Genomic DNA, 15,887 nt, shown 5'->3' on the forward strand with positions numbered 1-15,887 from the left:
TCTCACCAGACTATTCCCTTAAAGTGGGAGGTCAAGGGTTCGAGTAGTGGGGGAGGCGACCTAATTTCCAAAGGGAAATTTGGGCCAAATCCACTTGGGGAAGGATGCATTCGATGCAAGAACCCAAGGGGACAAATCCTGCCAGGAACCCGTGAGGGTGAATGGATGTTAAGAGCTGTTCACGACGCCAGTGGAAAGCCCGAGGTGGCGAGAGGGCCAGGCGAGGGATAGCCCTGGGCCGTGAACGGTAACAGTGCCGGGGATCACGTCCGGGCTGTTACAACGGATGGACTAATTAGTAGACTTATTATAAAATTGAGAGAACAACTCATAAATTTTTTAAGGACTAAATAGTAAAATAGTTATCTATAAAAATTAACGGAATGACTAACTAGTAGAATTTTTAAAATTTTAGGGATGTTTTAATGTATTTTTTAAAAATGAGGGATCAATTAGTGAGTTTCTCTATACTATAAGGACTAAGTAATAAATTTTTCCTTTTTATTACCATTATTCTTATTGTTTTTATTATTTAAATGGTACTTATTTTATAAATAATTACTTGTCAAGATGGCTTTATATATTATTGTCTTTAATTATAAATTTTTTAGTATTATTAGGTATAAACTTAGTGCGGTGGATTTACCATATGCAGGTAGTAGATAATGGTAGTTGCCGAAGGAAAGGGAGGAATTTGACATCTGCATCGGCTATGAAGTTCATCATTCCTTATATAGATATTAGCTCTTTAGAATGCAATGTAAAATGTATAAATTATACTTATAAGTCTTTAAATATGAGAAATTGTAAAGTTTTATGTAATTCACTGAATAAATTTTTTAGTATAAACTATAAATGAGTTATTCTGAAAGTAAAAAATAAAAATGAAATTAAGATTGGATAATTGAGTATGGAGTTGAGTTGGAATCAAAATATTTTTGAAATATTTGAAGTGTAGAATTTTAATTGAAAAAAGTTTGGGGATTATAGTTGGAGTTGTCTGATTGAACTTAACTACAGACTTGAAAATGTTAAAAATATTGTGGTAAAAATGAATTTATATTTCAAAAAATTTTAACTTATAAATAAATATTCAATTTTTTTTATCTTTCAAATATTTTTAGATCTCAATTATAACTATCTCATCTTATAAAATTTTATAATCGTTGAAGATTTTATGTGTGACTTTTTTTACCGTTGTAGGTTTGATATTTAAATTTAATATTAAATCTGATTGTTATGATTTTATATATATATGATTATATTATTTCAAAATTTTTATAACAGCTTATAACGGCTATTTTTTCACTATAAATAGTCTGTATTTTCATAAAAAAAATACTCTTATTTTTCTCTAGTCTATTTCTCTCTTCTCATTGCTTTCTTCTGCTGAATTATAAAGTTAGAAATAAATTTTTATTGTCTTGATTTTGGATACTAAATTTCAAAAAAATCTATTTACTTCAGAAGATTGCAAAATAAATTTTTAAAAACAATATCTAATACGACTCATTCTATCATATTTTTCCAATAATTTTAAAGATTTATTCTTCATTCTTCAATGACGAGAGAATCTTATCTTTTAATGGAAAATAATTAAAGCCTATTTCAGAATTTTAATTATTAAAAATTATTGCCATTAAAAGATAATTATAGAAAATAAAATTAAGGGAATTTATTATCGTTAATATTTTTATTATTTTTGTTAGTTTGTAAAAATGGATAGACATCCATCAAATATTAAACGTAAGGACTCAATTTAAATTATTTCAAAAAGAATTTTAAAAAGTTGAAAATAAATGACAACGGAATCCATATAATTATACTATGTGCTTGAAAAATTAAAAATAATAACTAATATTTTTTTATTTTCAAATTATAACAAATTTCTTATTTTTAATATTTACAACAGATATTGAATATGAATTAATTTGTGGAATAAATTATTTATTTTTTTAATTACAAATGAGTAGGAAGAATTTTTTTTTTTTTATTAAGTTGGGCATTAAAAAAATTATTTATTTTTTAGGTAATTTAACTTTTTATATTTTATTAAAATAGGAGTGGGCAAAGATATTTATATAAGTTAGGTTCAAGGACAACTGAATTCTCAACCCACTAATTACTTCCTCTAAAAATATGTCAATATATATATATATATATAATCAAGTGAAAGTGATGGACAATTGCACCTAAATTTTTTTTTTCTATAGAGTTTTAGTAGTCTTTTACTTTTAAAAAGTTTAGTAATAAATTATTATGAAGTACTGTTACTGTATACATGCTTACATTTATTTTATTTATAGTAGCATTAAGAGTAATATAATAGAAGAAAATAAAATAATAAATTGATAAGATTCTTATGAATTATGAAAAAATTTATAAGATCGAGCTAAAATATTTAAAAGTGTGGAGTATTTTACTAAAAATATGCTTATTGATCCTAAAATAAAGTTGAAATTTAATTGATTTAATTTCATTATGTAAAACTTTATCCAATAAATAAAATTTTATTTTTTTTAAATTTTAAAAAAATATATTTATGCGTTATAAGGTTGTCTTGTTTTTAATAAAAAAATAAAATTTTTATATTTTTATATTTTAAAATAAACTTCTAAACAGTGACGTAAAAATAAACCGTACCAGAATCTAATCAAAATGAAATCATATCGAAAAACTTATTTTTATAGTGATATTATAATTTTAATGTATAGTTCTAATAAAATGTTTTATATATCATATAATTTCAATAAAATTACATATATATAATTGTAATATTATTTAATTATTAAATATTTCTTATCATTTTATTTAGCCAATTTAGTTAGTTAATTATTATTTGTATTATTTAAATATATTATATATATATAATATATATTAATAGAATTATATTATTAGAATATAAATTATTAAAAAATAATTATATATACATACTTATAATTCTTTTATTATTATTATTATTATTATTATTATTATTATTATTATTATATATAATATAAAATTATTATATCTTTTAGCCATTAATCAATTATTAAATATTTATAATAATATAATTTACCTAATTTAATTAGTTAATTAAAGTTTACTCTATTTAAATAAATTATATATATAAACTATTTCAATATTAATGAAATTTTGCTAATAAAATATAAATTATTAAAATAATTATATATAAATTAATATGAGAGTACATGTACTTATAATTATAATCAGTATATATATATATATATATATATATATATATTATATATTTCAGTCATTAGTGAATTATTAAAGATTTATAAGGTATAATTCAACTAATTTAATTCATTAATTATATTTTGTTATATTTAAATAGATTATATTATATATTATCTTCATATTAATAAAATATAAATTATTAAAATCAATTACATATATATGTACTTGTATTTGTTATTATATATATATATATATATAAAACTGTTATTTAGATTATATAATAATAAAATATGATTTGATAAAATTAGAAATAAATTAAATTAATTATAACTATTTAAAAAAATACTATTAAATTGAAGTAATGTAATTTTATTTTAAATTATGTAATTTTAATATAAAAAAAATTAAATACATTTGTAATGTTATAAATAAATAATAAAAACTTGTTTAGTTGAAATTTATTTTTTGATATAAATAATATTTATGCTATATATTATAAATATTTAATTATTTCATTTAAATTTAAATTTTATTATCAAAATAAAAAATTATATCAAAATTAAAATAAAAAACCGATACTATAATTTAATTAAAATTAAAAATAAAAAACTGTATTGAAATTATAAAAGAAATTTAATTCCAGTTCTAATTCTAAAAAATTTAATAAATCAATTTTCAGTGTCGATTTCTGCAAAAAGTCATCCCGAAACTAAAACGGGACAGCCCTAATTGGGATAGCATCTTTGTTAGTGGTGAAGCCACAGTTTTAATTTAATTGAACAAATTTTGATATTTTTTCTATTTTATAATTATAAATTTACTCTTAATTTTCATTTAGTATAAATCATTTTTTAAATATAATTTATTTATTAATTTAGTAATATACTCATATTTAAACTTTATTAAAAAATAAAATTAATTAATTTTAAAATAATTTAATAAATTGAATTATTTAATTCTAGTATATTGATATAACCTTATAATATATTGTGAAAAGAACAAAAAAACATTTTTTCAAATACATTAACTATGTTTTTTTCAATAGATGTAAAAGCAGAATTGATCTATTTTTTAGAAAAAAAAATATTTTTTATGAGAATAAAAACTTTATAGTATAAAAATTAATAAAATTAAAAAAATATATATCCCTATGCATTCTTATGGATAACTTAACATAATATTTTAATCGTTAGTCTTATAAAAATTATACTCTTTAATAACTAAATAATATTTAATCAATTATTAATATTCAATTCTATTATATAATCAATTATTTACTATTTTTTTAAATGTGCATCAAAAATTGAGAGAATATAATCTGAAACTTCTCGGTTGCACTCAAATTCAGTTATTACTAGATTAAATTTGTTAGTGCAAATGTCAAATCATTTAAAATTATTTTTTATATTTTTAATCAACAATAAAATTATAACCAAAATTAATCATTTAACTTAAGTTATTTATCCGCAATGCAATTGTTTTACATTTTTAAAATAATTTAGTTTATTCTTCTCATTTAATTAATTTTTATTTTATTACAATTAATATCCTCTCTTTTTATTTTACTCTTTATCTTTTTAAAAAATTATTTTTCAACCTTAATCACCAATACAACCATCTATTTTAGAAAATAAAAATTTATTTTTATGATTTTAATTCTCATCAAATCATTTATAATAAATATATTTATTATACCATTTCTTATATACAATAAATATAAAAATATTTGTTTTGAATACAAAATTTAAATTAAAAAATTATAAAAAAAATTGGTATCAATTTTTTTTTTTTGAAATACAGGTCAAGTATAATACTCCTGATGGACCTTCCATTTTCTTGAATTGGACAGATTAGATTAGAGCATATCATTAATTGACCAAGTAACTCTCCCCACCTGTCCAACTCTTGCACAAAGATCTCAAACCACCACAAAGGCAGACCAATGAGAAAAGCTCACTCAAAACTCCAATCTCTTTCAATCTTTGCCATTAAAAGTTGGTCATTGTTTTGCTTGCTCTCATATTTTTTTAAAACCATTACTAGCTTAGATGTTGACAATACACCCATTCAAGTTTTGAATATAAGCATTCATTTAAAAATAAAAAAAAATTAGTAAATGGTATAGCAATAGCCAATAGACTAAATGCATAAAATAAACAAAAACATGGTATTGATTTAAAGACTAACTAATCATGGTGCTTATTGACTATCACCATCATTCCCAACCACACTCCCTTTTTCTACACTTTTATTATTATTATTATTATTATTATTATGCTAAATGTATAATACTTTCTTAACTCTTATTTAAAAAAAAAAAAAGATCACACCCTACTTATTTTATAATTAATGTTTGCTTCATATTTATAAAAATATAAATTATTTAACTATTATTTTTATAAAGTATAATTATTTAATTTTAAATTTTATAAAATATAACTATTAAATTTTTAAAAAATCAAGACAAATGTAATCATGAAAAATTTAAGATCTCAATTGATATTTTATATAAAATTAAAAGGCCAAATGATGCTTTCAACCTCCTCCTTCTCTTATTATTATTACTATTACTATTAATTAATTAATTAATTTTTATTTATTTTATTCTTAAAATATGAAATTTACTACTAAAATTATTTTTTTTAATATTCTTAAAAAGTGAATTGAAATCGCACAAATTCTTTTATTTTAAATTCAAACCTTTAGTATAGAGCATTTTTAAAAACTTGAAAAAAAAACGTTTTACCTTTTTAATGAGTTTGCTCGGTGTGAATTTGAATTAATATATATTATAGTTTATATCTAAAATCATTAGATATTTTAAATTCAAATTTTGAATATTAACACTCTTAAAAATTTAAAAAAGAACGATTTATCTCTGTAATGAATTTATTCGGCGTAAATTCAAATTAATTTGGTCTACGCGGCGTAGATTCAAATTAGTCGAATTAATAAATTTTAGATATATTATAATTTATAAAAAAACCATTTTTTTCTTTTCAATAGCTATTTTAGAACCCAACCACCTAAGAATTATTTAAGAATGGAATGATTTTGCATATCATGCTTTTTTTTTTTTAATTTTAAAGAATGTGTCATCTAAAACTAAATGTTATCACTAAATAATATATAGTATTATATTTTAATGAATTTAGATGATGTTATGTTAAATGAATGATTGAGACACTACCATATGTTTAGATTAAATATAATTTTTGTAAAGAAGTCTTACACCCACTTGGATATGAAATCATAAACTAATTCATCTTTCATCATTAACAATTGAATTTGTTTTTATAGGACGCTTATGAGCTGTTCTCTTCTTCTTCTTCTTCTTTTTTTCCTTTTTTTATTTGTGAATTCATCATATGCCTTTCTATCTCTATTATTTAAAATATTATTTTTTAAATTTTTTATATTATCATCTTTAAAAGCATAACATTTTGAACAATTGAAATATTTAATAATTTAAACACAAAGTTTTTAACGAATTTTATAAAGTTAGATATTAAATTGTAATTGACAAATTCATATCTTATAAATTATCAACAAAAAAATATATAAATAATTAAAAGGATGCCAACATTTTTTATAAATTTATATTATCTAATACCTAAATTATCTCAAAATTAATAATTTGATCCTCAACATCTATTAAACTTTATTCTATGTTTGTGGATGGAAGGACACTTCTGCCCTTACCCACAAAGTATGGATATGATCAATTAATTAACCTCTTTATTTATTTATTTTTTAATTTAACCTTCGATTAAGAGATTAAGGGTTTATTTGTCATTGCTGTTAAAATTATAATGAAAGTAATTTTTTTTCCAATTATATTAGTTATAAAGCATTTAAAATTATTTTAAATTTGAATTAATTGCATTAATAGGGAAAGTTGAAAAAGAAAATACTAGCATAAAAATTTTAAATAAAATTAAAATTTAGCAGTTAATTAATATATTTTTTAAAATATAAGAATTAAATCATTAATTTTCTTATAATATAGATAGTAATTACACATAAAAATTGTAAGATAAAATTAAAACTTAACCGCTAACTAATATATTTTTCAAAAATATGAGAATTAAATTATTAATTTTTTTTTATAATATAGAGAATAATTATTGAGATATAAAATTTAATGATATATTATGGATAATAGAGAATAATACGGTCGTTAATTTTTTTTTATTCTTTTTATATTTTTTTTAATTATATAAATATGTAATTTTTTGTAATGTATTATGTTAAAAATTCAGAATAAAAAAATACTATTCGGTGTAAATTTAAACAAATTAATGAACCATGTTAAAATTTGTATTAAAATTTGTGCCATATTTGCTATTCTTTGATTTTTTGGTTGTTTGAATCTCAACTGCAACAGTAACACTTCCTCTTTAAAAATAATATTCTGAGAAGCTAAAGAAAAGTGGGTAGGAGATACTGCCACATAGTACTAAATATAGACACTTAGGAAAGTGAAACTGACTTCACACAAATAAGAAGCATTGGAGTCTGATAAAAATAGAAAGAAATGAAGGCCAGTTGAAGTTTGGATGATTCTCAGGTCTATCCTTTCTTGATCTCAGCATGAAATTGATGTTACATGACAACCCACAAAAATTCTGATTCTTTAGTGGAAATTTTTTATACAGAATCAAATTACTTTTTAAGATTCTTGATGGATTTTACATAGAAAATGGGTTGTATTGGAACTCCCACATCTTGTTTGTTGCCATCAAAATAAGGAATAAAAACTAACAGTAAATATGCAAAGTAATCTAAATTGGTTGAAGTAGTTGAAAGGAGGACTACTTGAACAAGAATACATTTACAGTATAAACAAAACTCTCGCTTGTCTCTAAAACTTTGGTGGGTTTGAATCCTTTACTCGCCCTTGTCAGAAGGGTTTCGAGCATCGATTAGTCTCATCCTTATGTGCACGCGGAGATAACAGGCTATTAATAAAGAAACCTAGTTGGTATAATAAGATCTAAGGCCAAAATTGAGAAGAAAATAATGGGATTGATGGAAACTTATAGTTTATTTACACAGATGAACGCCAAATCCTGCCTTCCAAAGAAATGATTATTACAGAAACATCATCATGGTACCGGCGACGTTCGCCTTGTGGGATAGCAAGCAACTCATGGAAGTCCATACCTGCAAAACATATGTATTTTAGATTTTGTTTGAAGTTATGTTGTGCAAGAATTGCTTGTTAGAAGATTCTTGTCTTAACTAGTACATACCAGCTCTTTTGGCTGCACGAAATAGAACTTGCTCTATTAGATGTTGTGCAGGGTCTCCTTCAGGAAATGCGGAAATGAACAGTTCAACCTCTGATACTGCTTCTTCATTGGTGAAGTACTGGTATAAGCCGTCAGACGACAGGATTAGAAACCTGTCTCTTGAGCTCAGTCTATGGTGATGTAGTGATGGAAGACATGTGATGTATGGAGAGGTTCCAACGTAGTCGATTTGAAACATCTCTAGCAGTAAAGCATTCCACTTCGGCTGCCGAAAGTATACAGGGTGTCATTATTAATTATTTTGAATCAAAACAAGAAACCATCCATGGAATTATTCAGAAGAGTTCACCTTTGAATTACCTGCTTGAGAAAGCCAACTCCAAAAGCTCTAGTAACCTTCAAGTAACCTTTCACTCTTTCATTCATCACTGCAGAAGGATCGTCAGGATGTTCTTTCTTAATCCTCTGAACTTCCTGAAAAGAAAGAAAAAATCTTTTACTTCAGAAAACTAATACAAAAACGACAGGTTTACAGAAATATTTGTACACGAAGGAAGAAAGATCATCCACCTTATGCACGTAAGTGCTGTGATCCATGGTAAGCTGAAGGGAACTCAAGCTGCTAAATCTGTATATTTCATCGCCATTAGAGACTTCGAGATCTCGCAGGCTTTCCTCATTGATTATCTCCAAATCCTGGTTTATTTTTCCAATTCCAAGATCTGTTTCACATCTCTGTGCCAAAACTGCGCGGCTATCTCCAACATTCATCAAGTAAACATCTTCTCCTTTCATCAACATCACCAAAACACAAGAACCCATTAAAGCTAATTCAGGTTTCTCTGCTGCCATCTTATTAGCAATCTCAAAGAAGGATTCCTCTGTTTTCCTCAGTGCCTGGGAAAGCGCTTTCAAAACATGGAAATGGTTAACTCCATTAGAATTAGACCCTTTACAATTCAGTTTCTCTTTTAATTTCCTATCAAGTTCCATTCTTTCTCTGTTCCATTTACACCTCCATCTCCTCTGGCTTTCCTCCCACCTTTTTGCTGCGCCTTTACTCCTGTGCCTCGGATTCTTCCCCTGGTTTCTCTTTGAATATTGTTTTTCCTCATCTCTAATGCCAAACAGATGATTTTCCTTGTCAGTAGAAGTTGATGCCTCCTCAGTTTCCTCTGTTTTTGATGGGGATTCAAACTTGTCATTCCATAACAATCCTTTGAGCTCCTCGTTAACATTAGTGTAGAGATTGGTAAGTAAATAATCTGGAGCATCAGGGCCATTAAAACCATCATAAATTCCCACAAAAATCCACCCATGTTGCTCTGATATTACCATATGAACTCTGTCCTCACCTGCTTTACCCTGTGCCCATTGCAGATTCTGGCTCTCCATTGAAAACAAACTATCTTCATCAACATCATTGTTCGAGCTTACCTGGGCACTCAAATTAGCACTATCACCGCTCAAGTTTTCACCATTTCTACCTGAAACTGATTCTTTAACACCTTTGATCGACGCTACTATAGATTTTTTTCCTCGAGAGATGGTGCTCGATATTGCTTTCTTTAAAGTCTTTATCAAGCTTTTCTTCTTGGTTTTAACTTGGATTTGATCAAAGACAATACTGCCATGAGAGATACTCCTCTGTAACTTGCCGCTGTTGTCCCCTTCCTTTTCACCGGAATATAAGCCGCGATCAAGAGGTGCCGATACAAACCCACGCTCAATGGGTGCCGAAAGAAACCCACGCTCTATGGGACCCGATAAAAAGCCCCGTTCGATTGGACAAGAACCCGGTACGAGCTTACCAGAGCCGGATTGAAGCTGCCCACGAGGGATGGGCTGGAGAGGGACTGAAAAGAAAGAGTCGGAGCTTTCAAAAGCGGAAGCCTCATCCAAACTGGAGCTGTAGAGACAAGCATCGCTCAGAGTCGTTGAAGTATTAGCGCTTACAGAGGCACCAGAGATAGAGACGAACGTCGTCGTTTCATCGGAGTGGATTTTTGAGTTGGATAAGCGAGATGGATTAGATTGTATGTAACAGAAGGAATGACCCAGTCCCCTGTGGAGGTGATCGCTGACATAAACGGCGATGTCATGCCGGCGAGAGATGTCCCCTGAGACAGCACAACAGTGGCTGACTTTGGTAACGCCGTTGCCCATCAAATTCAATAAAAAAATATATATCAGATAGATATATTAGATTGATGGATTGTTGTTTCTCGGGATTTGCAGAGACTATATTTGATTTCTCATCATTTTGCAGAGAAAACGAACTGAGGAAAGGTGGAGAAGAAGAAGAGAAAGGGAGATGACGATCAGAGAGAGAGATAGAGAGAGAGGGGGTTGCATGCGAGCGGGAGTTGACTTTTTTAGAGGGAGAATTGTGAGTTTTGATTTTTTTTAATTAATTAAATAATAGGAAGTGGCTAACGGATATTATTCTGGTGTTTATTGGAGCGTTGACTATGGGAAGCGCGTGGAGAAAATGGAAATAGAAATGCTGAACTGGGAATCACCCAAGTCAAAGGTTTGATATATGATATATCATGTTTTTTAAGTGTAGTTTTGTCAATAATTTCCTCTTTTTCTCTGTTTTTATTATTAAAAAAACTCGTTTGATAATTATGAGTTTTAATTTAATAATATTAAAATATTTTTAAATTTATAAAGTTTTGAATTAGAATTTTAATCCAAGTTGATTAAGAAAAAGATCCTAGTAGAAAAATTTTTCAACCACTAGTAGCTGGAAGGCTTTACAAATAAATGCTCAAATGAGGGTCATACTAGAGGTGAGCAGAATCCGGTTTAAATCGAAAAAACCGACCGAATCGAATCGATTTGAAAATTTGATTCGGTTTTTTATACATTTTGGTTCGGTTCGGTTTTAAATTTTAAAAATTTTGGTTATTTCGGTTCGGTTCGGTTTTGATCAGAAAAAAATCGAAAAAACCGAACCGAACCGATTAGGGATAATAATATATTTTTTCAATAATATAGAGAAATTAAATTATATTAAAATTAAAATATTTTAATTAAATTTTAAAATACTAAAAATAAAGTGTAAAAAATTAAAAAAATATTAAAAATCGAAACCGATCAAACCGAACCGAATCAGACCGGTTCGGTTCGATTCGGTTTCTGACCAAAATCGATTCGGTTCGGTTTTCGGTTTATTCGGTTCGGTTCGGTTTTGAACCGAACCGACCAAATGCTCACCCCTAGGTCATACGGAAATGCAGTGCGATTGCTCAAATACCCAATTTCATTATCGATTCATCATGCATAATTACTGTCACAGAAATATAAGTATAATGTATTAAATATAAAATAAATAATATAAACGTTATTTAAACAAAAATTTAATAAAATAAATAATATAAATGTTACTTAAATAAAAATATAAATATTTTTTCAGATAAATTTATTATTTAGTCTTTAAATATTTGATATTATTAACAAAATCAGTTTTTATACTTTTAAAAATTTATTAAAATATATTTATATTTTATCATAAGAGGAAAAATTTTTAAAACTCAATTTTACCTTCAATAAACTCTTTATTTAGTATTTAGATATTACCATAATTAACAAGTTTGTAATACCCGGCTAGACTCCGCTATCGGAATTCCTACCGTCCGGTGAAATCTCGGATGTCAGAAACCTCTAGAAGGGTAAAATTATGTTTTTATAAAATATTTTAACGTATTTTATGAATTTAAGCAAAAAGGAATTGAGTTTTTAAATGAAAAAGACCAAGGAGGCATTTCCAGGTTCGGCCGCCGAACCTCTAGTTCGGCCGCCGAACCTCTAGTTCGGCCGCCGAAAATTGGATAGTTTAGGGAGGCAAGTTAGGCTTCCGAAAATCTCAAAGGTTCGGCCGCCGAATCTCATGTTCGGCCGCCGAACTTGCATGAGATGTGGGGGTACGTTCGGCTGCCGAAAGGTGGTCTGTCAGCCCTATATAAGAGCTCCATGGCCGAAACGGGCGAGTTTTCTCCTCATTTTCGGCCACGGTGAGTTCATGCTCTCCTTTGGTTCGTTTTTGATATTTTTCCTCCAATCTTTCATGTTTTAACAAGCTTTTTGTTGATTTGAAGAGATTTGAGCAAAAAGAGCAAGTTTGGAAGCTTGGAGACCAAAGAGTGGATTTCTCCCTACCTCCAAGCTAGGATCGTCTTTCCTCTCGATCTTCAAGAGGTAAGCTTAGATCCAACCTTTCTTGCATATTTTAAACTAGTTTTACGAAGATCTATGGGGTAGAAATGCATGATAGGTTATGGTTATGTTTTTGGAGTGTATGGGTTTAATGTGTGTTCATGAACAATGTGAGTTGTTTGATGTGTTGTAGTTGGGGTTTTTGATGGTTTGAAGCCCCTAGGAGCTTGTATGCTTGAGTATGCATGTGGTAGAATAGGTTTATGCATGTTGAAAGGTTTGGGAGGCGTTTGTGCATGTTGGAGCTGAGTTTCTGCCACTTTGGAGAAACTCAGGTTCGACCGCTGAACCCGCTTGTGGAGGCAGCCTTCGGCTGTCGAAGCCTGCCCCCGAAAGAGGACTTTCGTCTCTGGAGGGCAGTTTCGGCCGCTGAAAGTGCCGCCGAACATGCATGAGTTTTGTCTCTGTCTGGGAGTTTCGGCCGCCGAAGGTGCCACCGAACCTGCCTGACTTTCGGCTCTGGAAGGACTTTCGGCCGCCAAACCTGCCGCCGAAAGTGCCCTGTTCAGCCTTCCTTTGCATGATTCATGTGATGGTTTCAGGATGTTCTAGGGGGTTTTTGGGGAATAGTTTAGAGTTATGTTCACGTATGTTTGGTCCCTCATTTGAGTCCACCTGTGTAGGTTCGGACCCGAGGAACCGAGGGCCCCAGCAGTGAGTCAGTCGCTTTAGAGTCAGTAGAGCTTCAGCCAGAGGTGAGTGGAATAACTCTTTATGCTTTAAAGTAAATAAATCAGTTTTAGCATGATTCACGCATCATGAATGCGATGAGATATAATAGGGTGTTTGCATTAGAACTCACGAATATATTGCATTGCATAATATGTTGATGATGCGGATGAATGTTGAATGATCCTTTAGTCCTCGTATGTTATGATATGATGATGATACGGTACGGAAGACCAGTGAGGCCCATTCTACGCCCCTGGCACCATGTAAGAGAAAGACCAGTGAGGCCCATTCTACGCCCCTGGCACAGTCGGAATGTTATGTTATGTTATGTTATGTAAGAGAAAGACCAGTGAGACCCATTCTACGCCCCTGGCACAGTTGGACCATGTAGAGGACTATTGGTGACAAATTCATCCTTGATGTGATTAACTGTGATGTGATGCATTTCATGTTATCATATGTTTTAAATGTTTTATTATTCTGCTCACTGGGCTCTTGTAGCTCACCCCTCTCCCTTAGCCCCCAGGTTCGCAGGTGCAGGGTAGACCAGGAGGTCAGCAAGAGTAATGAAGTCTTGGTTGTAACAGCCCAGACGTGATCCCCGGCACTGTTACCGCTCACGGCCCAGGGCTATCCCTCGCCTGGCCTCTTGCCACCTCGGGCTTTCCACTGGCGTCGTGAGTAGCTCTTAACATCCCTTCACCCTCACGGGTTCCAGGCAGGATTTGTCCCCTTGGGTTCTCGTCAAACGCATCCTTCCCCAAGTGGATTTGGCCCAAATTTCCCTTGGGAAATTAGGTCGCCTCCCCCACTGCTCGAACCCTTGACCTCCCACTTTAAGGGAATAGTCTGGTGAGAGTGAGTACCAATTGTTCCAATGGCACAATTGGTACTCACTCTCACCAGACTATTCCCTTAAAGTGGGATGTCAAGGGTTCGAGCAGTGGGGGAGGCGACCTAATTTCCCAAGGGAAATTTGGGCCAAATCCACTTGGGGAAGGATGCGTTTGACGAGAACCCAAGGGGACAAATCCTGCCTGGAACCCGTGAGGGTGAAGGGATGTTAAGAGCTGCTCACGACGCCAGTGGAAAGCCCGAGGTGGCAAGAGGCCAGGCGAGGGATAGCCCTGGGCCGTGAGCGGTAACAGTGCCGGGGATCACGTCCGGGCTGTTACATTGGTTATGTATTAGCTAGCGTGGACATGATAAATGAATATGATGTAATGTAAAAGTACAGTATAGCTATGTAATGTAATGATGTTTATGGATGTTAGAGGTATGCTTGACCATAGAATGTTGTTATCCCTTTTAATACATGATCTTAGATGTTTTATGATGTTTATGTAAACTAACTCAACACATGTTATGTCACCCATTGGGGGCACTGATGAGATCCCACAGAGGGGTCAATGCTTATGATTATGTTATGTATAGTGCATGCACAGGTTGAGTTTGGTGTATGAGAAAATGAATGAAAGAAAAGTTTTAATTTTTATGTATGTTGTTGATCATGTATGGGATTAAACAGGTTCACAGGATGTATGTTAGGCTTGCTACGGGTCCCAGCGGCCTTAAGCCGATGTGGATCCTAGCGCCGGTAGCGGTCCGATTTTCGGATCGTTACAGATTGGTATCAGAGCCCTAGGTTCATATGGTCGGACCTAGAGTGTCTGGCTCATAGAGGTTCTAGAAGGTCAAGCACAATAGGAAGATCATGTCCACTAGGATAGGATGTTGAGTCCTGTCTTGTATGATAATCTGAAATGCCATGATTATATGCATGTGCATTAATGATATGCTATGTATGTGATGCGGGTTCATGTGTTTGCACATGAACCATTTGATGCTAATGTTTATGTGATGTGTACTGTTTTTCAGAAAACAGGATGAGAGGAACTCGTCGATCTGCATGATTGACTGGAGTACCACCCTAGGACGAGGGCACTGATGCCCGTCCTCCTACATTGCCTAGGGCAATGTCAAGCAGGTCCAACAGGGACAGAGCAGTAAGAGACCCTAGAAGGTCTTTGGATCTGGGTAGAAGCAGATCAGTAAGGGGAACAGTTCAAGGAGGCATGTCAGAGGATGTGGAGGATAGTATGGATGTGGATTAGAGGAGGGACGTCAGTCTTGGAGTGAGCATGTCGGAAGAGGATGTGGGAGAGTCCCAAGGAGGCACTCAAGCCTCGGGATTTGTTCAGCCACCTTACTACCCACCCTTTTCACATAATCCCGGGTACTCGATGGGAGGCACATCGGAGTACTATCACTCTCAGATGCCCTACCCACCATTCTACCCACAGTATCCACAATACCCTATGTACCCACCCCCATCTTTTTATCCAGGTACAGCAAACCCTACCCTAGGGGATGCTGCACCTCCTCCACCACCCAACAACACCTACTGTCCCAGAAACCCAAATGCCTAAACCTAGCTCATCTGGGGGGAGCAAGGTCAAGATGACCGATTACATGAAGCTGGGTGCTCCCCAGTTTGAAACCAGTGATGACCCGTTTGTATACCTTGAGAGGGTCAAGACAATTACAGATGAGATAGGA

At 31.0% G+C, this 15,887-nt stretch overlaps 1 protein-coding gene across 2 annotated transcripts; it reads right to left on the reverse strand.

Moving 5' to 3' along the window:
- Positions 1 to 7,981: 7,981 nt before the first annotated feature.
- On the reverse strand, positions 7,982 to 10,821 carry LOC110608010 (probable protein phosphatase 2C 4). Of its 2 annotated transcripts, XM_021747210.2 has the most exons (4): positions 9,006 to 10,821; positions 8,796 to 8,909; positions 8,436 to 8,700; positions 7,982 to 8,346 (listed from the first exon to the last, which is right to left on the reverse strand). In XM_021747210.2, exons 1-4 carry the CDS (start codon positions 10,599 to 10,601, stop codon positions 8,231 to 8,233), a joined length of 2,091 nt encoding a protein of 696 aa, XP_021602902.1. In that variant the 5' UTR covers positions 10,602 to 10,821; the 3' UTR covers positions 7,982 to 8,230. The 2 variants fall into 2 exon arrangements, with proteins under 2 accessions (XP_021602902.1, XP_021602903.1); XM_021747211.2 differs by lacking the exon at positions 7,982 to 8,346 and having other exon boundaries at positions 8,536 to 8,700; positions 8,785 to 8,909.
- Between the last annotated feature and the right edge of the window lie 5,066 nt (positions 10,822 to 15,887).

This window comes from Manihot esculenta, chromosome 9, assembly GCF_001659605.2.
Source record: "Manihot esculenta cultivar AM560-2 chromosome 9, M.esculenta_v8, whole genome shotgun sequence".
Classification (NCBI taxonomy): Eukaryota; Viridiplantae; Streptophyta; class Magnoliopsida; order Malpighiales; family Euphorbiaceae; genus Manihot; species Manihot esculenta.

What these genes read in the sequence shown, in the direction of transcription:
- LOC110608010 (XM_021747210.2), bottom strand. Translation starts at nt 10,601, where the DNA reads ATGGGCAACGGCGTTACCAAAGTCAGCCACTGTTGTGCTGTCTCAGGG. An exon ending in ACAGCACTTACGTGCATAAG is followed by an intron (nt 8,910 to 9,005) that starts GTGGATGATCTT and finishes CTTTCTTTTCAG; the next exon opens with GAAGTTCAGAGGATTAAGAA. An exon ending in TCGTGCAGCCAAAAGAGCTG is followed by an intron (nt 8,347 to 8,435) that starts GTATGTACTAGT and finishes TATGTTTTGCAG; the next exon opens with GTATGGACTTCCATGAGTTG.